Source organism: Pararge aegeria, chromosome 26 (genome assembly GCF_905163445.1).
Source record: "Pararge aegeria chromosome 26, ilParAegt1.1, whole genome shotgun sequence".
In the NCBI taxonomy this organism is placed as follows: Eukaryota; Metazoa; Arthropoda; class Insecta; order Lepidoptera; family Nymphalidae; genus Pararge; species Pararge aegeria.
In genome coordinates this window covers 7,640,107-7,666,782 of record NC_053205.1, presented here as the reverse complement: position 1 = coordinate 7,666,782, position 26,676 = coordinate 7,640,107, and the positions used below count along the sequence as shown (strand labels likewise).

Genomic DNA, 26,676 nt, shown 5'->3' with positions numbered 1-26,676 from the left:
GTCAAAAAAAGTTGTGGGGACCTACTTATGTACACGCGTTAGAAGTTTTACTTTTTTGGCGTAACAAGATAAAAATCTTTCCACAATATTTTTCTTTCGCCTTATTCTACGTTTTTATAAAAAAACGACACTAACAATAGAAAAATATTCATTTAATACATTGAAAGTTCTATTATAACGCATTATCGAGTTAAATAAATTTTATTCAAATATCACAAAAAATAAACATAATTAAATTTGGAATACCAATAGACTCATAATCGGACAATAATCGGAAATTTTAGAATTTTGTACAATAGAAACAATTAAATCTCCGAAAAGAGCCCGCAGACTTTGACAATTGAAAGTGTACACTGTCAAACCTCATAGATAAATTATCGTAAAAATAAACTCTCATAAATTTTCTCTAACGCGCCAAAAGAAGTATAACTTCAATAAAAATAGAAGCGTTTTAGTTTTTTTAAAATTAAATATTTATTATTATTACAATTAAGAGGTCATCACATTTATTCAGTCTTATCCCGGGGTGTGTAGCCCCACATATTACTACCGTCCCCTGTCCTGGCAGCCCTCGACCGCACCACGTCGTTCGGCACCGTCTTGAGGTCGTATGCCCAGCCGATCCACGCGAAGAAGTCTATGAACTTGGTGCTCACGTTGAGCCAGTTGTTGCCCAGCTCAGCCGTGCGGTAGTCCCACGGGAACGCGTGGTGATAATTGTGGAAACCTTCAATTAATGAAACGTTAATTTATTTTCTTTATACGTCCGCTACAGGTTTGCCCTTGAATGGACACCTTAATCGATTGCTTAGATACATGTGAAGCGTTCATACACATATGTTTACATATTGGATTGGGTCTTAACAATTATTCATTGTAAAGTCAACATCTCCTGATGATGCTCCGGTTTCGGAGCGAAACGTGCGTAGAGGGTATATTGCCGAAGATCTGTTTGGTGTGGGGTATAAGTATTAAAGAAATTATAAATTACACCACACAGATTCTCCTGCTTTTCGCGGAGTATAGCAAATTAAGCTTAATTTTGATAATACATATGTTTACACTAGCTAACCCGTGCAACTTCGTCTGCATCAAATAGGTTATCATCGGATTTAATATCTTTTAGCATTTCAATACCCGTAGTAACGTCTAAACGATAGGTCCAATTTGAAGAATTATTAAAAATTAACGGAGCTATGAAGTAAAATTGATAAAAAATTTCATCTCATTTCCCGGAAGAAGCTTGTTTTTTATCGGGATAAAAAGTATCCTATATGTTGACCCGGAATATCAGCTACTACTATACCAAATTTTATTTGAATCCGTCCAATAGTTTTCACGTGATGCCCGGACAGACAGACAGACGGACAAAAATTAAATAAAAATATGTTTTGGACTCTGTATCGATTATAAAGCATCCCCCGGTCAAAATCGAGTCGACGGCCGATTGGCGCAGTTTGCAGCGACCCTGCTTTCTGTGTCCAAGGCCGTGGGTTCGATTCCCACAACTGGAAAATGTTTGTGTGATGAGCATGAATGTTTTTCAGTGTCTGGGTGTTTATATGTATATTATAAGTATTTATGTATATTATTAATAAAAAATATTCATCAGTCATCTTAGTACCCATAACACAAGCTACGCTTACTTTGGGGCTAGATGGCGATGTGTGTATTGTCGTAGTATATTTATTTATTATAAAAAAAAAAAAAAAAAATTTCAAAATATATTAAATGTACAGAAATCTTCCAGTTACAGTTTTATTATAAGTATTGATTATAAAAAAAGCAATCTGTCATCTCTTGTTTCAAACGTGTCTCATTGTAATATGGACCTTTACAAGTAGATCGAAACTGCAACGTTTCCTACTAGATGACGCTACAGTCGCTATAAGATTGATGTGAAAGGCATATACTAATTTCGGCATCGACGGTAGGAGAGCCGTAGCTTAATTGGAGAAAGCGCTCAGGCCGCGATTGCCAGAGAGTCGCAGGTTCAAATCCTGTTGGTTCCAAAAATGTTTATATGCATTTTCAATTTATAAAATTGATAATTCCTCCAAGTGTAGGTAAAAACACTTATAATAATTATAAAAATAATATTTACATAATTGTAAGGGGATGATGATAACTTCGTTCGCCAACTTAAACCTAAAGCTACGAGGGTTCCAAACGCGCCCTGGAAGAAGAGCCCACAATTGAGCTGGGTATTTTTTTTGTTATCACCATCTCACAGTAAATTTATATTAAGCTATGAAGCTTTTTTATCGTTTAAGTTATCCTTAATATTATAATAGGATTTTTCTGTAAGCTTACGTTTTATATAAACTTTGAACTTATTGAGAGACATCTCAAAGATTTCATTTTGGTAATTTGTTATAAAATAATATACAATATATATTTGCCCGTGAATGAATTTGCAATTTTGTGTAGCCTAGTAAACTGCACAACGAGTTTATTTTTACTTCTAATATTAATATTGTTACGGTACATTTTCTTTTTAAATTTTGTTATATTTTTATGGAAAAAAAATTAAATTTTCAAATATGTTCTGACTATGCACCGTCATTATTGAAAAAAGAAATTTTGAATTTGAATTTAAACAATATAAACATTTTTGTGTCACAGTAATTTTTGTAACGTCGGCAAATAAATAAACTCTTGATAACTTTTATCTCAAACGTGCTTGGAAATTTGAGCATTATTCTGACGAGCTTTATTATTGTATTTTGAATAAATTTATTGCATACAAAAGGATAAAAATTAGGGGACAAAATAAACATAATTAAAAAGCACAAGGCGACCTAATCACTAATAGTGATAAGGTCTCATAATTAAAAAGCACAAGGCGACCTAATCACTAATAGTGATAAGGTCTCATAATTAAAAAGCACAAGGCGACCTAATCACTAATAGTGATAAGGTCTCATAATTAAAAAGCACAAGGCGACCTAATCACTAATAGTGATAAGGTCTCATAATTAAAAAGCACAAGGCGACCTAATCACTAATAGTGATAAGGTCAGTGAGACACTTGGGAGGTCTTAGATATCAATAATACAAACATATACACACTAATAACTGCATTGTAGATAATATACAACGTGTAAATGAAAACTGAAATAATATTTCACAGGCTTTAGAAATACATTATGTACTATCTCTGAGACTTATCTGTGAAACCGAAAACCTAATAGTTTTTACTGACAGAAATCATATACAGCCCTAACATCACATGCGAAATTAAAATCATGTGACCCGTGTCACTTTATACGCGTCGCGTAGCGTAGGTACTATGCTTGTGTCGGTCTTTTATCTTCAATAGGGTTGTCATAAGTAAACACTTGATCACTTTTGATCTAATATTTTCATGGGGTGATTCTATATGAAATACTTATTGCATCCTTCAATATTATTTCGGAATTCTTTTACACGTTGTATAACTTTTATTTTTAATTCCGCTACAAGTTAGCCCTTGGCTGCTATCTGGTCTGGTAGTAAGTTATGATGCTCGCTAAGATAATAGCGGGCTAACCTGATAGGAAATATGGTAGATTATGGAAAATTATGCTTAATTTCCTATACTCCGCGAACAGCAGGAGAATCTGTATGGTGTAATTTATAATTTCTTCAATCCGTATACTCCACACCAAACAGATCCTCGGCAATGTTCCCTCTACGCACGTTTCGCTCCGAGACCGGAGCATCCTCATCCTCTGTTTGGTGTGGTGTATGAAGATTGAATAAATGAATTACAGATACATATTCTCCTGCTTTTCGCGGAGTATAGAAAATTAGGCTTAATTTTCGTAATATATCCTTGAATTCCGCAAAGTACGCCTGCTTCTATCCAAGTATAGTAGACCTACCCCTAATCGGTTTCTACGCGACATCGCAACGGAACACTAATTCGCTTAGCGGCACGTTTTTGTCGGTAGGGTGGTGACTAGCAACCAAAGCCAAGCACAGCCAAAGCCTCCCAGACAAAATGATATATATATATATATATATCATTTTGTCTTTTGTTGTTTGTATATCATTTTGTGTTTTGTTGTTTGTGACCATCGCCTATAAACATAACATAGCAAGCCTTATGTGTAATTACACCGGCAACCACGCCCTTTCAGACCGAAACACAGCATTGCAATAATGCGGCAGAAATATCCATGGTAGTAGCACTTCCCCTTACTACCTACTTTAAAAAAAAAAGTAACGCTTCTGACGTAAGCGTTACTTCCGTCAGAAAAAAATCCGAGTTACTCCCTAGTCGCGCCTAAAGAAGTTTAACTTCAATAATTAAATAGTTCAAACAAACTAAAAAAACACGCTTGGTATAAAAAACGAAACTAATTTCTTTCTTTTAGTTTATTCATAATAGCGATTTTTTTTTTAGTTTTTCTTGATCTATTATTTTTATTAGAGCAAAATTAATCGGTAACCCATCCACCATTAAAGAGATAATTTTTTTTTTTTTTATTCAGTGTGCCCGTGTCTCGAAATGCAAATTCTAATTATTATTTAAAACAGGCCAACAGGCAAAAGCAATAGCTAACGCCCTCTACCATCTAGTAGCTTAATGTTTTCTGTGGAATTTGTTAGGTACGCGAACGCCATAGGTTTTTTACATTTGGGTCTAGATGGCGCTGTAGTAATTAGTAAAAAATCTTATTTTTTATAGTGAAAATTGGAATAATCTTTACAGATTAGTGTATTGTCATCGGTCCTCGATATGTCTACAAAGTTTAAAAGAAATCTGACCGTTTAAAGTGGGTCAAAATCGCGCCCAAAGAAGTCGGTTACAAACAAACATACAAATGTGCATACTTAAAAATAAGTTGCCCTATAGAACACTACGATTGCTATATATGTCACTAGCAGATTCGATTATAAACTATGGCATCTCTAGTTATGGCAGAACTTATAAAACCCATCTGCAAAACATTTATAAATTGCAACTTAGATTACTGAAAACAATAGTTCCATTGAAAATTAAATATAAACATAAAAATAATTACGAAGGGCTTTTTAAATATTGTAATGTGATGTCAGTTTATGACAAAGTGGATTTAGCAATAATAACTCAGTATCATAACAACATTTGCAAATTAGACAAGAATGCTAGACCTATGCACTTACGTCATTTAACCTACCTACCTATGTTTAGAACACCCACATTTAATAATGTTTATGGAAAGAGGGTATGGGAGTACCTCCTGCCTAGTGTTTTAGAAAAATTACCTAGACCTTTGCTAGAAGAAATTGAAAATAAAAACCTGAAGCAAATCAAAAACAAATTGAAACGTTATTACATTCAGGGTACGTGCAAAAACTACTAGGCGGAAGTTCATCCAGACCATTCCTACAAATTCCATTAATTATCACTATAGAAATGTTTCTTTTGTTTTTTTTTTTTTTTCTTTACATTATACATTAATTAATATATAATAATCAATATATATTTGTGCAACCCTCTCAAGCGCAAAAATCTTCCATAATGAAGATTAGCGTAATGTAATTGAGATCTAAACAACCATGTATTTTTTATTTATAATAAACAGATTTAAATTTTTTTTTTTTTTTTAAGTGAAGCTAATATAAAGCGTGTAAAAAGCTTATAAACTTTTTACGTCGGGAGTTAAAAAAAGATGGCCCACCTTCCCCGAAAGCCACGAAGGAAACTGATAGGTTCTGAGCCGGCATCATGTTCTTGTCGTACGGCTTGCCGCCCCACAGGTGGGCGGCGCTATTGACCAGGAATGTTATGTGAAGGTTAAACACGTAGCGCATTATTGCGATGCTCCACGCTGTGTTGAACGTCTCCCCGAAGAAATACATGGGGATGAGGGTTGGAAGCGCGAAGCAGACTGTTCCGATGAAGGGGATGGCGTATCTGAAAAAAAAAATCCGTTCGAGCCGTCACGGGACGCCTGGCAGATGTGAACCATCAAAATTGTTTTCAATAAGTTCATGAAACTTTGTACACACATTCTTGGAAGTGTTAGAAGTAATATAGAATACTTTTTATCCCGACATAAAGCTCGGTTCCTTTGGGAGAGGGGATGAGTGTTTGAAGATTTTACGCCATAACTCCGACAAATTATAACCGATTTAAATTCATTATTTTTGCACTATAGAGGTTATAATATGTATTTAATTTTGCCCAAACTTTGTGTAGATCTGATGAATGTGGTAGGAGATAGAGGACAGAACTCCTCAGCGGACAGCAGCAAACCCCTCATTTAAGGCTTAGCGATACTCAATACTTGAATGCCAATTGAATGCCACATCTCAAAATAAAATCAAACGCAGACGAAGTCGCGGGCAACAGCTAGTTGCATAATAAAAAAATATATACTACGACAATACACACATCGCCATCTAGCCCCAAAGTAAGCGTAGCTTGTGTTATGGGTACTAAGATGACTGATGAATCTTTCTATGAATAAAATACATAAATACTTATAATATATATATAAACACCCAGACATTGAAAAACATTCATGTTCATTACACAAACGTTTTCCAGTTGTGGGACTCGAACCCACGGCCTTGGACTCAGAAAGCAGGGTCGTTGCCCACTGCGCCAATCGGCCGTCAAAATTATATTGAATTTATTATTTTATAACAAATTACCAAACGAAATCTTCGCGATGTCTCTCAATAATTTCAAGGTTTATATTAAAGAAAAAACAGAAAAATCCTATTATAATGTTAAGGATCACTTAAACTGACTTCAGAGCTTAATATTAATTTACTGTGACATGGTGATAACAAAAAAAAATTACCCGGCTAAGTTTGTTGTGGGCTCTTCTTAGACCAGGGCGCGTTTGGAACCCTCGTAGCTTTAGGTTTAAGTTGGCGAACGAAGTTATCATCATCCCCTTACAATTATGTAGACATATGTATGAACGCTTCATAAGTGTTTGTGATGAATACATGAATAAAGAAGAGTTTTTTGGCTTTTAATGAATCCTGCGGGAACCATACATTTTCTCGGGATAACAAGCAAACAAGGTTAAGTTGTTTTTGCGTAAAAGAGTAACAAAAATCCATCCATCCATTCATCCACTCATGCATTCATTCATCCATCCATATCCATTCATCCATCCATCCATCCATCCGTCCGTCCGTCCGTCCGTACATCCATCCAAATCCATCCATCCATCCATCCATCCATCCATCCACACAAACTATCGCATTTTTTAATATGAGTAGGAAGTTGAACTTACTTCTTCTGAAACCTTAGCACGGGATTCGCGTATATGTCGGACATGTCGACGAACTTCCCCCTCTTTTTGACCTCCGGGTGCTTCCTGACCAACAGCCACCCCATGTGCGAGTAGAAGAAGCCCCGTGTCGCGTTGTGAGGGTCGGCGTCCGTGTCGCTGTATCTGTAATTTTACGTTACATGTTAGCATAGGTGACGTGCACTTTATACATTCGTAAAAGCACTGTCTACCCTAATTTTAGAAGTTATACTTCTTTAGCGGTGTTAAGTAAAAAAAAATTGGTTAAATAATAATAATAATAATAAACATTTATTGAAACTAAAATGTTACACAGAATATCAATACAATAGTAGAAAGAAAAAGAAATACAACACAAAAAGTAAAACAATTTCACATGAATTGGTTAACATATTAAATTTGTAAAGCTGAATGCACATAATATTGATATTTGCCTCTTATTATTGATAACCTGTGGACCCCACACTAGGTGACCTGTATCGTGGGGCCCAGTTAATAGATTGCCAAAATTGATTGCTCGGCCAAAAAAGAGAAATTGATGAAGGTGACAGTTTTAAATAAAGGCATTAATGAGGTAAGAAACGAATAAAATAAACAAATTAGCCTGTGTATATAATATAGTTGCTAATAATAAGATATATATTATTTCTACATATATAAAATGGTAAGATAAATAAATATATAAAATTTTACTGTACGAATTTTAATATCTTTTCAGTGTCATCGTATCCAAGTGTGTTGAGCCAAAATGTTAACTTTTCCCTAGCCTCCTTTACAGTTAGGTCCTTAATATCTATATATTTAAGAATACTATTGTAGACATGCATGGTTGTCTGTAAAGTCGACTTACTGACGATAGTTGAACGTTACAACGTCGTAAGAAAATACTGATGTAATGGTTGCATTTTTCAAAAGAATATTTTAATTTTATTTGTTTGATAGATATTATCGTTGCATATGATTCAAATCTCTTAAGAACTTTATTACCTACAAACTTGGCTTTCGCGACTTCGTCTGCATGGACTTTAGAACTGTGTCTAAAGCTTATCTCGTTAACAATTTTTAATCCTACCACGGGAACTATTTGAGAGATCGGTATATAAAGTACATGTCCTTTTCCATAGCATAGGTGGTAAATTTCTAAACTGTCTGCCCGCGGCTTAGCCCGTTAAAAATTTTGAAATTTTCCCTCTGGAAATACTTGAGGAATCGGGATAGGTAAAAGGTAGCCTATGTTCTTTTCCATGTCATATGTTACATGAATGCCAAATTTCATCCAAATCCGTTTAGCTCTTTTTGCATGAATGTATTAATATGTAACAAACATCCACATTTTCACATTTACTATATTAATGTATATTCGACCGACTGGCGCAGTGGGCAGCGACCCTGCTTTCTGAGTCCAAGGCCGTGGGTTCGATTCCCACAACTGGAAATTTTTTGTGTGATGAGCATTAAGTGTTTTTCAGTGTCTGGGTGTTTATATGTATTTTCTATGTATTTATGTACATATAATTCATAAAAATGTTCATCAGTCATCTTAGTACCCATAACACAAGCTACGCTTACTTTGGGGCTAGGTGGCGATGTGTGTATTGTCAAAAAAAAAATATATATATATATATTTACTGTGTGCGTGTGTATGTCACTGAACTCCTCCTAAACGGCTGGACCGATTTGAATTAATTTTTTGAGATGCATTTGGGTGGCACCCTGGATGGTTTAGATTCACAAATCAGCCCGACAGATGGCGCTGGGGTCCGCTAGTATATATATATATATATATATATATATATATATATATGTTGTATAGTAGGATAGACAGTATGGATTGATGATATATTTAAGTCGTAAAGTCTCACCTATGGTGCATCCGGTGTTCACGCACCCAGTGTATCGCCGTATTCTGGAACGCTAGAGTATTCATCACCATCAGAATTATCTGTAATGGCATCTTCGCCTTGTACGCCCGGTGCGTCCACAGCCTATGCGCGCCGGCGGTCACGCCGACTGCTGCCAGCATGAATATTATGTGATCTGGAAGTTAATTTTTAGGCTGTGTATAAACTAACATCCAAGTTCCAAGAGCATAAAGTAGATAAATACTTGGCTAGTTTTATTCCTCTACAAGTTAGCCCTTGACTGCAATCTCACCTGTTGGTAAGAGATCATGCAGTCTAAGATGGTAGCGGGCTAACCTGGTAGGGAGTATGTCAAAGTCAAAGTCAAAGTCAAAAATATCTTTATTCAAGTAGGCCCATAGGTGGCACTTTTGATGCGTACATGAGAATTAGGTACACGGTAGTGATATGATGGCGATAACCGCATTCGTAAACTTAAAACTAAAGCTACGAGGGTTCCAAACGCGTCCTGGTCTAAGAAGAAGCCCACAACAAACTTAGCCGGGTGTTTTTTTTGTTATCACCATCTCACAATGTCATTTTAAATTATTAGAAGAGCAACCTGGTTAGAGCAATAATTTACACCCAAGCTTTTTTATCGATTACGTAGTCCTTTATACTATAATAGGTATATACTATAATATCGTAGTCATACCCCTAATAGATTTATACGCGACATCGCACCGGAAAACTAAATCGCTTAGCGACAAGTCTTTGTCGGTAGGGTTTTTATTCCATACAGAGTGGCTAAATACGCGTAGCCGAATGTAATCAAGGTGAAGTATTATATGTCTAACATTGGAGGTTATTTAGAGTTTGGAACCCTCGTAGCTTTAGTTTTAAGTTTACGAATGTGGTTATCGCCATCATCTCACTACCGTGTAATTCTTATGTACGCATCAAAAGTGCCACCTGTGGGCCTACTTGAATAAAGATATTTTTGACTTTGACTTTGACTTTATAAACTATGTACTTACTGAATACCAAAGTCTTTCATGTCGCAGTGGTCCAGGCTAGATACATTCCATGCAGAGTGGCTAAACGCGTAGCCGAATGTTATCAAGGTGAAGTATTACGTCTCACATTGTAGGTTAAATTTACCCGGCTAAGTTTGTTGTTTGCTCTTCTTAGACCAGGGCGCGTTTGGAACCCTCGTAGCTTTAGGTTTAAGTTGGCGTACGAAGTTATCACCATCCCGTTACAATTATGTAAACATATATACGTATGAACCCTTCATAAATGCCTGTGATAGGCCTACATGAATAAAGAACGTTTGAATTGGAATTTAAATTTTAATTTGTACTTACTGAATATCAAAGTCTTCCACGTCGCAGTTGTCCAGGCTAAATACATTCCATAAAGTGTGATTAAATGCGCGTAGCCGAATGTCAGCAAGTTGAAATAGACTATGTCGTATTTCCTCGGGGCCGCCTGCGGTGCTACGAGCTTCGGGTAGTCCTCTTCGTTCTCCACAATAGTTGTTATTTCTGTGTGTGTTGATGAGGGCGCCATATTTTATCTGTGAATGGAGAAGTTTAGTTATGGCTGAACGAGGGTTCTGTGTTATGAAAATGAAGCTTAATTTGCTGTACTCCGCGAAAAGTAGGAGAACAACAATTAGTAATTGTTAAGATTACTTAATTGTAATGTCAACATCTCCTGAGTATGCTCCGGTTTCGGAGCGAAACGTGCGTAGATGGTACATTGCCGAAGTTCTGTTTGGTGTTGAGTATAAGGATTGACGGCCTAGTGGCGCAGTGCGCAGCGACCCTGCTTTCTGAGTCCAAGGTCGTGGGTTCGATTCCCACAACTGGAAAATGTTTGTGTGATGAACATAAATGTTTTTCAGTGTCTGGGTGTTTATCTGTACATTATAAGTATTTATGTGTATTTCATTCATAAAAAAAAAAAATATTCATCAGCTATCTTAGTACCCATAACACAACACGCTTACTTTGGGGCTAGATGGCGTTGTGTGTATTGTCGTAATATATTTATTTATTTATTTAAGAAATTATAAATTACACTATACAGATTCTCCTGCTGTTCGCGGGTTCGCGGAGTATAGCACATTAAGCTTAATTTTCATAATATATCACGGATATCCGCAAAGTAACGCCTGTTTCTATCTCATATTATTAATATGAGGCTTAACACAGGGCGGCATGTTGCAGGACGTGCTACTTGCATGCCCTGTGAAATAGGCGTAGGTTTCCCACTTACCTTAGATGTGCCATCTGCTTTGTCGGTCAATTTTTTTTTTTTTTTTTTTTTTTTTTTTTTTTTTTTTTTTTTTTTTTTTTTTTTTATATATATGTAATAGCTAGAAACACTTTATTACACGTATAACATACAGGAAAAGTTACAGTAAGGAGCATTGGCGTTCATAGAGGGTATGCACAGGGTATGCATCTATATATATATATATATAATGAAAATGGTCTTCGTTTGAGGCTCAATCACGCCTAAACCACTGATCGTATCGACATGAAACTACCACCATTCGATGCGAAATTTTTCCTAGATGGTTTATGGCTATCTATTTTTTGAATTCCAACATTCCTTCATTTTTTTATTGCTGTTTTACTTTTATGAACATTTATCCCGCTAATAAAAACAAAAGATAAGCATTTTCTCTTGATTCTTTTGTTTTCATGGATTTCAACAGAGTGTATTAAACGGATTATGGTTTTTTACATTCAGCTAAGAATCTACTCAGGGTAGTGGAGAACGGCTGGACCAATTGGGCTTTTTTTTATCTTCAGAATTGTCAGGAGAAAGTTTTGTATGTAAGAAAATTTTAAAAAAGCCCGATAAAAAGTTAAAAATTTCGATGATAATCGAAGAATTCCCATCTATATAGTCACTCACCACGAAATATCGGGAACCATAAGACTTAGAAACGTGAAACTTGGTAGGAATATTACTTTTGCTATGTAGAGGTCAGCTATGAATAGATTTTAAGAAATTCATTCCCCAAAGGGGATTGCGGGGGCGTTAACAATGAACAATTCCCGTTTTTAAACTATAGCTCCTATAGACTTCAAATTTGGTAGGAATCTTCTGTAAGAGGTGTAGAAATAGGCTATGAACGAATTTTACGATAGCTCACCCCACAGGGGGTTGCGGGGGTGGGTATTAACAATTAATATTTTTAATTTTCCAGCTAAAGCTCCTACAAGCTCCAAATTTTGTAGGAATTTTCTATAAGTGATGTAAAAATGATTTATGAACAAATTTTACGATATCCCACCCCAAAGAAGATTGCGGGGGCGTTAACAATGAAAATTTTTAATTTCCAAGCGATAGCTCCTATAGACTCCAAATTTAGTGAGAGTGTTCTATATGTAATATAAAAATGATCTTCGAGCGGATTTTACAATGAATCACCTCCAATAAGGTTCGCGGGGGTGGGTGTTAACAATAAAAAATTTCAATTTCGAAATATAGCTTCTAAAAATTCTAAATATGGTAGGAATCTTTTATTATTCACATAAAGAACATCTCAAAATGGATTTCAATAAAGTCTACTTCCGACAAGAATTGCGGGGGTGGGTGTTAAAATCTAAAATTTTTATTTCTAACCTGTAACTTCTACAGACTCCAAATTTGGTGGGGATCTTCGTGTATGTAGGGATATTCGTGTATTTCCTTACAACAATCGTCTTTTTGGCAGCGGAGAAAAAGTCATTGAGAGGTTTCAAAAACTTAACTTTACATGTAGCTATCCAATCAACGGACTAAGAATTTTACATTCATTTTACTTTTGCAGACTACATAACCGACGAATTCTTTTATTGCGGGATCGCGGAAATGTAACAGATTAAAATGAATGCATTTTCCAAGCACATGAGATGTGGAAAAGAAATTTAGTTACTTATTCCAATAGAATTCATAAAAAACATGCACAATTAATTTTCTATAAAAAATTGATGTCACGGAGAAAATTTTAGTTAACAGAAAATTCGTCGCACTTGAACCTAGACAGATTTAAACTTCACATATGAGACTTGCAATGACTTTAACTTAAACTTTCAATGCTCATTTCAAATTTTTTTCTTCATGTCAATTATTATTAATTTTTGGAAGAAAGGCACGGAAATGTTATAATGATTGCACATTGAAAGTTACAATGAATATTAGTGAGAAAAATCACCTGGATGAAAGATACAGGCTAAATCGATGGAATTTGGAATTTGAGTAAGTCTAAACAATATCGATGCTTACAGTTCTATCCGCGGGGCCTATTTATGTTCATACAAAAATAAAAAAAAGGAGAATAATAAAAATATGAAAAAAATAAATAAAAATGAAACATAAAATGTAATTTATTTCCTTTTTCAATTCGCCCAGCGAAGCGGGCTGGAAACGGCTAGTATTATATAAAATGAAGAAAATCTACGATAAGAGTTAGAAAAAACTTAAGGATAGGAAGCTTACAGACTTATAGAAAGCCTACCCTTATTATATTTTTATAATTTTTATTAGTGTTTTAAATTTTTTATTAGTATTTTAAATTTATAAAAAAAAAGCCTACCCTTATGTATTTATAACTTGTACTGGAGATTTTCTGGTCTTCATTTTATATCATCTGCATACCCTGTGCATACCCTCTATGCACGCCACTATACCCTCTATGCACGGTATGGAGTATATAGTACACAATGTAGACATGCAAAGGCGGCCTTATTGCAAGCAATCTCTTACAGGCGACCTTTGTAGATAGGACTTACAGCAAGACTTAAGCTGGATAAATTAAGTTCGGTTCTATGCAAGCTCCGCACGCGGTTTTACTGGCGTGTAATTGACATTATCATTATATCAATCCGTTCCCGGCCACTACATGGCACGGGTCTCCTCCCACAATTAGAAGGGGTTAAGGCAGTTTTCCACCACGCTGGACCAATGCTGATTAGTGGACTCCACACACCTTTGAGAACATTATGTAGAACTCTCAGGCGTGCAGGTTTCCTCACGATGTTTTCCTACACCGTTGCAGCGAGTGACATTTTAATTACTTCACACACATAACTTTGATTATTTTTCCGACCCAAATATCGACCAATAGAATTGCACCATTCGACGTCACGTGGTACAACCTACATGGTATTATACTGATAATTTTTTGAAAATTTTCTCTGGTAGTTGCTATATATATTTTGCTATATTTATTCATTATGAAATTCTTATTTGTTAACTGTACATTTCGTCTCATGGTGCAATTCTATTGGCCGACATTTGGGACGGAAAAATAATCCCCCGAATACCACACGAGCTTCAAAATTATCTGGCATTTCCCTCAAGGTTCCCTGCAAACAAATAAAGTCGTCAAGTTTTTCAGGAAAAATCACATACCTGAAATACCCTGAAAAACTTGAATCCTTCATTTGTTTGCAACGAACCTATCGGGAAATACCCGATAATTTTGAAGCTCTTGTGGTATTATAAGTGAAAAGTGCATCGTTGCGCCAGGAGAATAATAGGTGTCAAATCGATAGCACAGGCGTAACTATATAGTCTCCAGCGCCGACGCAATGTTGCCTGTTTATCTGTTTTTTACCGGATATACTGAGTGTGCTCAGGAACTTCACAATCCTGTTCCCCCTTCCCAGTTCTACCGCAGAACAGCGAGACGCCGTGAGCGGTGGCATCCTTATGTGGTTGATATACCATCAACACGCACGAAACGTTTATTATCCACGTTTCTGATACGTGCCGCTAAGATGTGGAACGCCCTACCAGTAACTGTGCTTTCTGCTACGTATAATTTGGGTACCTTCAAGGCTAGAGTGAATGGGCTTTTTCTAGGCAAGCGTGTTCCAACAGCGTGTTTGCATACAATTCTACAATAAACTACCAATCGACATCTTGGAGATGTCTCTTAAAAAGTTCAAAGTTTGTATTAAACGTAAGCTTATAGAAAAGTCCTATTATAGTATAAAGGACTACGTAATCGATAAAAAAGCTTGGGTGTAAATTATTGCTCTAACCAGGTTGCTCTTCTAATAATTTAAAATGACATTGTGATGATTGTGATAACAAAAAAAAAAACACCCGGCTAAGTTTGTTGTGGGCTTCTTCTTAGACCAGGACGCGTTTGGAACCCTCGTAGCTTTAGTTTTAAGTTTACGAATGTGGTTATCGCCATCATCTCACTACCGTGTAATTCTCATGTACGCATCAAAAGTGCCACCTATGGGCCTACTTGAATAAATATATTTTTGACTTTGACTTTGACTTTGACAACCTAGACCTCATCATTGCTTTCTAACGGGCATGATTGTCGTCACACGCTGGCCTATCGTTAGTAAAAAAAAAGTTTGAGGCGAGCCAGATTAACCAATGCCCTCATCAATATAAGGTAATTCTGGATGAATATATAATGACGTCATCAATCATTTTAGTCAACAAGTTAGTCTCTATCAACAAGTCAACAAGTTATCATCTGATGATGATGATAGATTATAGATTGCAGTGAGCCCCCCGTAAAGTCGCTTATAAAAAAAAATGCTGGGATTCAAACACGGCCCCCCGTAAGGTCGCAAATAAAAAAAAAAAATGCTGGGATTCGAACACGGCCCCCCGAAAGTGACGTCGAAGTCCTACACACTGGGCCATCACCGCTTCATAGTTACATAGTGTATACAAAATTAACTTGTCCTATTCGCTCTTGCTTTGATAATGCACCTTTGACCTTCAGTCGGTGACGTAGCAAATTAATTATTCTCATAATAAAACGGTGTGAATTACCTTCTTAATGTTCGCCTGTTTTTATTACACTACTAGTGGTACATTTGACGGCCCATTGGCTCAGTTTGCAGCGACCCTGCTTTCTCAGCCAAAGGCCGTGGGTTCGAATCCCACGACTGGAAAATGTTTGTGTGATGAACACGAATGTTTTTCAGTGTCTGGGTGTTTATCTGTATATTATAAGTATTTTATGTATATTATTCATAAAAATATTCATCAGTCATCGTTGTACCCATAACACAAGCTTCGCTTACTTTGGGGGTAGATGGCGATGTGTGTATTGTCGTAGTATATTTATTTATTTATTTATCGCCACTTCGTCCGCGTATAAGTCAACCTTAAAAGATATACATATGCTGTTGTGGACCTTTTTTTTAAGAACTTTTTAAGCGGAACAACTTTGTCGTATTTGATTTTATCGAAATTTTAGCCGTTTGCGCAGCGCACGCAGCGGAAGCCTTCAAAAGAAAAGAAAAACCTTAATTTTGAAACATTCAACAATGGCCGATAGGCGCAGTGGGCAGCGACCCTGCTTTCCGAGCCCAAGGCCGTGGGTTCGATTCCCACAACTGGAAAATGTTTCTATGAGGAACATGTATGTTTTTCAGTGTCTCGATGTATATCTGTATTTTATAAGTATTTATGTATATTATCAGTTGTACCCTGCCACGCCTCGCTGTAGCACATTTTTATGGAATGGTTGAGAAATGAGAAACAAAACAAAGAATACATTACAAGTTTAATTTTGCAATATATGTGGATATACATTTTTGTTTTTGTTTTTCCACTGTCTGCGTAGATATAATGACTCGCGGATATGTGACTGATGCAAAAAATAGATAAAAACAATCCTTGATGCGTATATATGTATATATCATGCTAAAATTTCAGCTCGATTGGTGCAGAACTTTTTGAGTTTATGAAGCGTCTAGATTCATAAAATTATTCATCAGTCATCTTAGTACCCATAACACAAGCTACGCTTACTTTGGGGCTAGATGGCGATGTGTGTATTGTCTTAGTATATTTATTTATTTATTCTTCATTGGTGCTATGTTCTAATTCAGAATAGAGGGTATGCACAGGGTATACAGATGATATAAAATGAAGAAAATCTCCAGTACGAGTTATACAAAACTTCAGGAGAGGCGTTGTAAGAGTTATAAAAAGTCTACCCTTAAGTATTTATAACTCGTACTGGAGATTTTCTTCATTTTATATCATCTGCATACCCTGTGCATACCCACCTATGCACGCCACTGGTCGTATTGGTCTTAGCTTGATATATAGCCTATAGAATTCCTCGATGAATTCAAAATCCATTCGTTTTTGACGACCTCTCTGAACCAACGGTGAGCGCTGTGAATTTAAGTAGGAGGTCCCGGGTTCGTTTCCCAGCAGAGGCAAATTAGGAATTTATAATTTCTGAATTTTCTGTGGTCCGGTCTGGTGGGAGGCTTCGGCCGTGGCTAGTTACCACCCTCTTTAATAATTGATACTATTCATATAATATTCAGTGTTCCGGTGCGATGTCGCGTAGTAACCGGTTAGGGGACTATAACTAAATACTCCTTAACAGGTAAGCCCGCTTCCATCTTCGACTGTCTCATCACCTACCAACAGGAAAGTTTTTTTTTTTTTTTTTTTTTCTTTTGTTTTTTTTTTATGTTTATAGACGAGCGCTTGACTGCAATCACACCTGATGGTAAGCGATGATGCAGCCCAAGGTGGGGCGCGCTTGCCTAGAAGATGCCTATTCACTCTTGATTTGAAGGTACTCATATTGTAGGCACTGGGGAAAATGGAAGGTGGAAGAGCATTCCAGATCCTAGCGGTGCGGATCGGAAACGAAGATGCGAAGGGCTTCGGACGCGTCCGCGGTATATCGACCACGTAGGGATGCAGATCCTTACGGTGCCTCGCGGTTCGATGGTAAAAAGGCGAGGAGGGAACTAGATCAAACGGTTCTTGAGCACACTCTCCGAAATATATCCTATAGAATACCGAAAGGCAGGCAACCTTGCGACGATGTTCCAAACTCTTAAGTTTTTATTGGCTAGGTCACATATGAGCCTTCTAGCACGGCGATCCTCCGAATCCAGGGCATAAAGCTGGTACTTGGCAGAGCCATCCCATAAATGGGAACAGTACTCCATGCACGATCGAACTTGAGATTGCAGTCAATGGCTAATTTGTAGTAAAGTCAAAGTCAAAAATATCTTTATTCAAGTAGGCCCATAGGTGGCACTTTTGATGCGTACATGAGAATTACACGGTAGTGAGATGATGGCGATAACCATATTCGTAAACTTAAAACTAAAGCTACGAGGGTTCCAAACGCGTCCTGGTCTAAGAAGAAGCCCACAACAAACTTAGCCGGGTGTTTTTTTTTGTTATCACCATCTCACAATGTCATTTAAAATTATAAGAAGAGCAACCTGGTTAGAGCAATAATTCACACCCAAGCTTATTTATCGATTACTTAGTCCTTTATACTATAATAGGACTTTTCTATAAGCTTACGTTTAATACAAACTTTGAACTTTTTAAGAGACATCTCCAAGATGTCGATTGGTAGTTTATTGTAGAATTGTATGCGATTTCCTTTAAACGAATTGCGTGTGTAGTGGAATGTGTGATGTGCGTGTGGTGTCCACCATTCCGCGCTGCGCCGGCGTTGTGGACTTTGGCCTAAACCCTTCTCATTCTAACAGGTGACCCTTGCCCTGTAATTGGCCAATAATGGTTTAATGACGATGAGCTAATCCGCCACTGCGATAGGGATATAGTATTTTTGTATACACAAAAAAAAATCGTAAACATTCCGTTTACGAAATTGTTTTCGTTACGTCGATTCGAATTGTGTTATAAATTGAAGCACGTTTCTAGATGGTACGTGAAGACGACCTTAGGTCAAGGTGGAGATCAAGCGTTTGCTATGGATACGTAAACATCATAAAAAAAAAAAAAAAAATACCTTAGCGCGACTTAGAACTCCTATACACTAAAACGAAATAAATAAATAAAAATACTACGACATTACACTAATCGCCATCTAGCCCCAAAGTAAGCGTAGCTTGTGTTATGGGTACTAAGATGAGGTACGAATCATCATCATCATATCACCCTGCTTTCTGAGTCCAAGGTCGTGGGTTCGATTCCCACAACTGGAAAATGATTGTGTGATGAACATGATTTTTTTTCATAAATTAAATATTAAATTAAATTAATAATTAAATATACAATGACATTACACTAATCGCCATCTAGCCCCAAAGTAAGCGTAGCTTGTGTTATGGGTACCAAAATGACTGATGAATATGTTTTAATGAATAATGCACTTAAATACTCGGACCCGGGACCTCCTACTTAAATTCACGGCGCTCACCGTTGGGTCTGAGAGGTCGTCAAAAACAAATGGTCCGATTTGAAAAATTTCCGTTTTTTTTTTTTATTTTAATTGCCATAAATTACGTGAGGTGTTTTTTAAATTTTCTGCCCCTCCCTCCCCCCCTGGTGAGATGTCGTGAGATTTCATTCAACCCCCTCCCCCATCCCCCAATCTCACGTGAGATTTTTCAAAATGTGAGTTTCTTACGTAAACGCGTTAGATTGTTATTGTAATAAGAAAAAAACAAATTTGCTTCATGCTTTTATTTACGACTATTCAAGACTAGTAATCAATATTGCTGAGAGTTTAATTATAAGTGTAATAAAAATTTAACAATAGAATACTTAAATCATAACTGTGATTAAAAAAAGAATATCTACTCTAATTCAGTCCATGGAGAATCATGCACGGTCTCAAGAGAGACTATTGGAACCAACATGTCCATATTATGATTTTCATAAATTGAGCTATTTGGTATAAAACAAATATGGTGGTTTGACAGTGAGTTAATGTATAACGTCGAAGTATGAATGAAATTATTTTCTTTCGAACGAATTAATAAATGATCTTAATCGTATTACGATTACGCTTAAGATACAATCTTAAGCATGTACAATCTGGATTAAATGGACCAAAATAGTATAATTTTTTTTTGTTTCAATCAAAAAAAAAATTGCGTGATATTTGCCGAGACCCCCTCTCTCTCCAACGTAAGATTAGATGAGATTTGACTCGACCCCCTCCCCCCCTTAAACACCTCACGTAATTTATGGACGCCCCCCTGAAGTGCCTATTCTTCACAAAGACTTCACACGCTTTTTAGAACATTATACAGAAATCATGAATGCCGGTTTCCCAAAAACGCTCGTAACTCGGAAAAGTTAGAGGTGCGTGTCGGGGGTGAAACGCGGTCCCCCGAAATGGAGGCTGAAGCCCTAACCACTGAGCTATCACGACATAATATAATAATAAGTAACTTTTTTATTATGACTTGCAGAAAAAATTGGCGGATGTTTATGTTTTTAAGTTTTTTAGGCCAAAGGCCTTGGAAAATGTATAGGTTTTTGTTAAGACTTCCATATAGCCAAATGAAACTCATAGCTTCCTCATATCTGTCTGCAAGTGAATAATAATAAAAAATATTGGATAGAAGCAGGCGTTACTTTGCGGAATTCCATGATATATTATGAGAATAAAGCTTTATTTGCTATACTCCGCGAAAGGCAGGAGAATCTGTATGGTGTAATTTATAATTTCTTCAATCCCTATACTCCACACCAAACAGAACTAAAATAAACTACCGGAGCGAAACGTGCGTAGAGGGTACATCGAGGGTAATCTGTTTGGTGTGGAGTATAAGGATTGAAGAAATTATAAATTACACCATACAGATTCTCCTGCTTTTCGCGGAGTATAGCAAATAAAACTTAATTTTCACAGTACTAAAATAAAACATAATATAAATATACTACGACACTACACAGATCGCCATCTCGCCCCAAAGTAAGCGTAGCTTGTGTTATGGCCACTAAAATATGATGAATATTTTTATGAATAATATACATAAATACTTATAAACACATATAAACACCCAGACACTGAAAAACATTCACGTTCACCACACAAACATTCTCCACTTATAATGGTGGGCTGTTTGTGTTGGTGAGTTCTTTTAAAATGTTATAAAAGTTTAAAATTTGCAATATAATATTTCGAAGAACTTGTCTATGTAGATGGCCAGATGCTGTGGGAGTGGCGCTGGTACTGCTATTGGTATATACGGTGTAGACAGCACCAATCCTTTTTGGGGCGAGTTTGCAGTAGATTTGGAAATGTGTTTTGGGGCCGCTTCCGCCATGTGCGATGTTTTCCGCCCTTCTCATCAGTAAATTTCTCCTGATATTTTATATACTAAGTTTCCTAATTTTTATTAAACAAAAGCGTACCCAGCCCGCTTCGCCGGGCTAGATTTTGCTTTACTTTATTTGAACTACAAACTTACATTATTCAATTTTTAATTTAAGTCTCATAATATATTAAATCATTTATTTCTCTCCGTATTCATTCCCTTCTATTTTCTTCTCGAGCGGGTGAAGATTATTATCTACACCCATGTACACCCAACAATAGAATATCATCATAGTAAATAAAAGCTGTATTTGACAGTTTCACAGTTCAAAAATAGGAGTGCTCCGATCGTCACCAAACTTAACAGGATAACTCGCCAGGTCAATCCGGAGATTCCCTGAAAGTTTCATTGAAATCGGTCCAGCCGTTTCGGAGTCAAGCTGTCCTGATCCCCTCCTCATTTGGTGGGTAGACGTCCGGAAGGTATACAACGGGTTCCCCGGGCGTCTTACAAAGCCAACAAAAGGGACATGCCGTGGTGGTTTTTAGTTTGGGTGTGGGCGACCCACGTAACCTCCATCCTTCCTAAGGGTCGGAGGTAGCAATAAAGCTTTTCCACCACGCCAAAAAAAAAAAGGGTAGGCAGTGCTTTTCTTCATGTATGCATCGCACGCCACTGCTAATGGATCGTTAAAGGTTATCGACCTTTTGAAAAGTTCATATACATTTGATTGCCTTTTTTGTACTATTGATTATTTTCATTTATAATAATCGTGCTAGTCACTATTTTTAATACGCCAGTTAATATTTTGATGAGCGCAGGATATATTGTTCAATGACTAGTTGCGGCCTGTGTTTTCACCCGCGACAATTATGCATCGCGGCGTGATTGCAATAACCTACAAAGTCCCTAGAATAACCCCAGAAAGAAAGCAGTAAAGATTAGCAGAAAAGCAGAAATGTAACTCAAAAAAAAACTATCATCAGTCTCAGCTTTAGTCAGCTTTTATATAAGCGTGGTCACTTAAATTTATTTACTTAGGTGGGTTTATGCTCGGGTGCTTTTTTTTATTTGTTGCTTTATCTATGGTTCTGATGAAATCAGATAAAATATAATTAAGACTATGTAACCAAATTATAAAAAAGGCAGATATAATCAATTCAGTGTTATTATTTCCACGTCAAATTGCTAGATTTTTTAAAGGTACGCAAAAACTTCCCATATACATGAGATAAACCGAATAAAACGATAAAAAAGCTTAGCCATAATTTGTTCTTAGTTTAGGTAGTACATTTTCTTCACCTACCTGTTTTAAAACGTAAGGTATTTCTCGGAAATATTCAAAACAGATTACATAAAATAGCACAATTATGTTGGTATGAACAGAAATTTTATTCAAACATAAAAAAAAATAAGAACATTATTAAGATAATCCGTTATTGTCGTCCATTTTAAATTTCGAACATTAAGCTCGAAATTTAGAAATCTTATTTAGAAATTTTATTTGGCAGATTTGTGGCATTCAATTACTGTTTTTTTTTTTTATTTCATTTAAGAGATTCTTTTAAATCTAACTGTTTTGTTTCGGCGTAGTCCTTAAATTTTCTGAACTTTTAAATTAAATGTCCAATTGGAAAGAATTAAAAAGCATTTTACTGCAATTCAAATACGCAGTATTTCGTAAAAATTGTGAATAAACTTCCATCCAATCTCAAAACACTTTAAATAAAACATTATACGCAAAAGTTGCAGAAATGGTTGCAAGGGAAAAATTTCTACTACCTCGATGATTTTTTTCCAATATGACAAAAAACAACTGTGTTTTTTATTTTAACATTGAACACGAATTTTCAAGTAATGTTTCTGATTTTTTTGTACTGTATTAAAATTACATGTTTTTAAATTGATTCTATGTGTTAATTGCAACCAATGATTTGTAATATTTGCACGCCAGCCAGTGTCAATATATTGAAATGACATCTATGTAAACGTGTGTATTATGCAAATATAGATCTATCTTTCTATCTTTCTAAAACTATTGATTTAAATAAGAATTATAAAATATTGTTTTACAATATTCCAAATTTTGAGAAAACAATTTCAAAAAAGAGTAGCCCATAGCCCATATGTAGCCAAAAGGGTTAACACAGGTAGGAGACAAAAATTATATCCCCTGACAAGGTTTATAATTCACATGTCCACCTGCTAAGGCACGGGAAAAGGGAATAGGAGAAGTTTACCCCGGTTTAATATTACATATATGCTAGCTGACCCGTGCAACTTGTTTCGTTCGTGAAAACACAAATAAAATGACATTTTCTAAAAATGTATCCTAGCTAGATCGATGTATCGCCCCCGAAACCCTCTGTATAATAAATTTCATGAAAATCGTTGGAGCCTATATATATATATGTATATATATATATATCTTTACATATATATTTCTTGTGTGCGTGTGTATGTCACTAAACTCCTCCTAAACGGCTGGACCGATTTGAATGAATTTTTTGGTATGCGTTTGGGTAAACCATCCAGGGTGCCGGATGGTTTAGATTCACAAATCAGCCCGACAGATGGCGCTGGGGTCCGCTAGTATGTATATATATATATTTAAAATTTATTAATATCACTTTCACATTTGTGGTTAAAGACGTTTATTTTTCTCAAAAGAATTTACAATTTCACTCGAATGTGAATATTGACAACTTATTTCATGTAGGTAATATTAAAACTACAAACATTTTAAAAATATTTTCATTTGTTAAATAGAATAATTATATAATATAAGCCATCAGACAAAAATCTGAGTTACTTCATTGTCGCGCCTAAAGAAGTTTTACTTAAACAAGCAAAAAAATCTTTCCTCATATTAGTATAGATATAAATATAATGGAAAAAAATAATTAAAAGAAAAGATACGAACAATTAAAACGATATCATCACATCTTATTATTTTCTGTTGCATCCTGGAAATGCACAAAGAATATTTTTTATCCCGGATAAGGTTACGCTGGTCAGCCAAAATTATCTTAGCGTAATTTTTCATAGACATTGCTTTTATATGTATTGTTATAGATATGTATTGAATTGTATATTATTCGAAAAAAATATTCATCAGTCGTCTCAGTACCCATAACACAAGCTATGCTTACATTGGGGCTAGATGGCGACGTATGCGTTGTCGTAGTATATGAATTATTTAAATTATATTTATCCTTGAAACGGTTTTTATCCAGCGGATCCCGAAGGATTTTTAACTAAAAGCGAAAGAAACTTGAACGAAGTCGCGGGCAACAATTAGTTTACTATTAAAATTAAATCAAAGCGAAATTAATTGCCATTGTTAATGTAGCTTTATGTAAATTTATTCATCTCTTAGTACTCACATTATTTTACGCTGTGTGTGGAAACGGAAATGTTTTCTAAGAAAATGTAGCATGAATTAATTTAATGTAAATATATTTTAATATCATGTACTCCTAGTAGGTACACGTTTTATGCTTTTTTTAAATACAACTTTTTTTCTCATTTACACTATATAATTCACACTATTCTAAATTCAAATTTAATAAAACACTATTCTAAATTCAAATTTATTAAAATTGGTTTTTTATTGTTTAATTGGATTTTCTAAAATAAACGTGTTTTTTATTAACTATTATTAATTTAGGGTAAAGGGAAATATTGTCTTAGGAAATGTAGCATGTTTTATTGAAGTGTTTGAATATTATACGCTCCTAGTACATGCTTCAGGCATTTCGGGCGGTAGAAGGGAGAATATAACGATCAAGTAATTCCTACCAATATTATAAATGTGAATGTTAGTTTGTTTGTTACGCTTTCACGCAAAAACTACTTAACCGATCCTCATGAAATTTTGTACACATATTCTTGGAAGTGTTAGAAGTAATATAGGATACTTTTTATTCCGACATTAAGCTCGGTTCCATTGGGAGAGGGGATGAGTGTTTGACTATTTTACACCATAACTCCGACAATTTATAACCGATTAAATAATTATTTTTGTACTATAGAGGTATATGTGTTTAATTTTGCCCATACTGTGGTTGGACATAGAGGACAGAACTCCTCAGCGGACATCAGCAAACCCCTCATTTAAGGCTTAGCTATACTGAATACTTAAAACACACGCACAATGTTTTAGAACTAAAACTAAATTTAATGTCACATCAAAAAATAAATATTACCTTACCTATCATAAAACCACTCACTTCGATCCAAGATGTTCCCGATGTACCTAATTATGAAAACTCGCACGCACAATTTAACGTATCTACCAAGCGGAGGGTTATTTGAACTGGCCGTGAACACGCAGCCTTCGGGGCTTATATATAACCTTAGGTATTAACTGCGGTGACTACTTTGCCCTAACGTCGAAAGCACTAGAATCTAACTAATAATACGTTATAACTAAGTAGGTTTTAATAAAATAAAAAAAGGGTAGAGTTTCTTTAAGTAATTCAAAATGTCTATTGAACATCATTCATTTCTTTATCTCCAAAGTTTACGAAGCTAAAAATCATACTACGAAAATATACACATCGTCATCTAGTCCCGAAGTAAGCGTAGCTTGTGTTATGGGTACTAAGATGACTGATGAATATTTTATATGAATAATACTCATAAACACTTATAATATACAGATAAACACACAGGCAATGATAAACATTCATGTTCATCACACTAGCATTTTCCAGTTTGTGGGAATCGAACTCACAGCCTTGACTCAGAAAGCAGGGTCGCTGCCCACTGTACCGCTCGGCCGTAGAATCATGTTGCATTTATTGTAAAAGCGCAACTGCTGAGTTTATTGCAAGCTTCTTCTCGGTAGAACAAAACCATGGCAGTGGTTTACTCAAAAACTATTAGGTTTTCGGTTTCACAGATAAGTCTCAGAGACAAAATTCAAAAAAATTCAAAATTCAAAATTCATTTATTTCAAGTAGGCCTAATACAAGCACTTTTGAAACGTCAAGTCTGTCCGTGTGTAGTGACTCTACCACCGGTTCGGAAGGCAGATTCTACCGAGAAGAAGCCGGCAAGAAACTCAGCAGTTGCTCTTTTCCAACATCAAAAATTTACATTTTATATTTCAACATTCATTTTTCTATCTTGTGAGAGATGAAAGCGGAGCCGGATGCTTCCAAGCAACCTTGTCATTAAGAAACTCATCAATTGTATAATAACCTCGCTGTAATAAATGTGTTTTAACACATTCTTTAACTTATGGATTGGTAGGTCCAAAATTACCTTACACAGTACACAATGTACCTCTAAGGCATGTGGTTTACATTTACACGTTGTACATAAAATACATAGAGGTATTTATATGATTTATAACTAGCTATAGGTCGCGACTTCGTTCACATTTCCGGGTTGAATAGCTTTCACTTTAAATTTACCAAAATTGGTTAAGCTGCGAAGAAACAAGTGCAAAGGTCGAAACGATTCTTTTTTTATCGGTAAGTTGTGCCGGAATAAGCACGTTCAAACAAACAAACAAAGAAAAAAAATAAACTC

The 26,676-nt window shown here is 35.7% G+C and overlaps 2 protein-coding genes across 4 annotated transcripts in view; one reads left to right on the top strand and one right to left on the bottom strand.

Annotated features, from left to right (window-relative positions):
- The window catches only part of LOC120635072 (poly [ADP-ribose] polymerase tankyrase), an 89,057-nt gene that overhangs the window by 18,349 nt on the left and 44,032 nt on the right, over positions 1–26,676 (top strand). The window lies entirely within an intron of this gene.
- LOC120635073 (acyl-CoA Delta(11) desaturase-like) lies at positions 483–25,447 on the bottom strand. 3 transcript variants are annotated; one of them, XM_039905982.1, is made up of 6 exons: positions 25,344–25,447; positions 10,453–10,664; positions 9,107–9,281; positions 7,227–7,388; positions 5,652–5,887; positions 483–727 (listed from the first exon to the last, which is right to left on the bottom strand). In XM_039905982.1, exons 2-6 carry the CDS (start codon positions 10,655–10,657, stop codon positions 507–509), a joined length of 999 nt encoding a protein of 332 aa, XP_039761916.1. In that variant the 5' UTR covers positions 10,658–10,664; positions 25,344–25,447; the 3' UTR covers positions 483–506. The 3 variants fall into 3 exon arrangements, with proteins under 3 accessions (XP_039761916.1, XP_039761915.1, XP_039761917.1); XM_039905981.1 differs by having other exon boundaries at positions 25,349–25,447; XM_039905983.1 differs by having other exon boundaries at positions 25,368–25,447.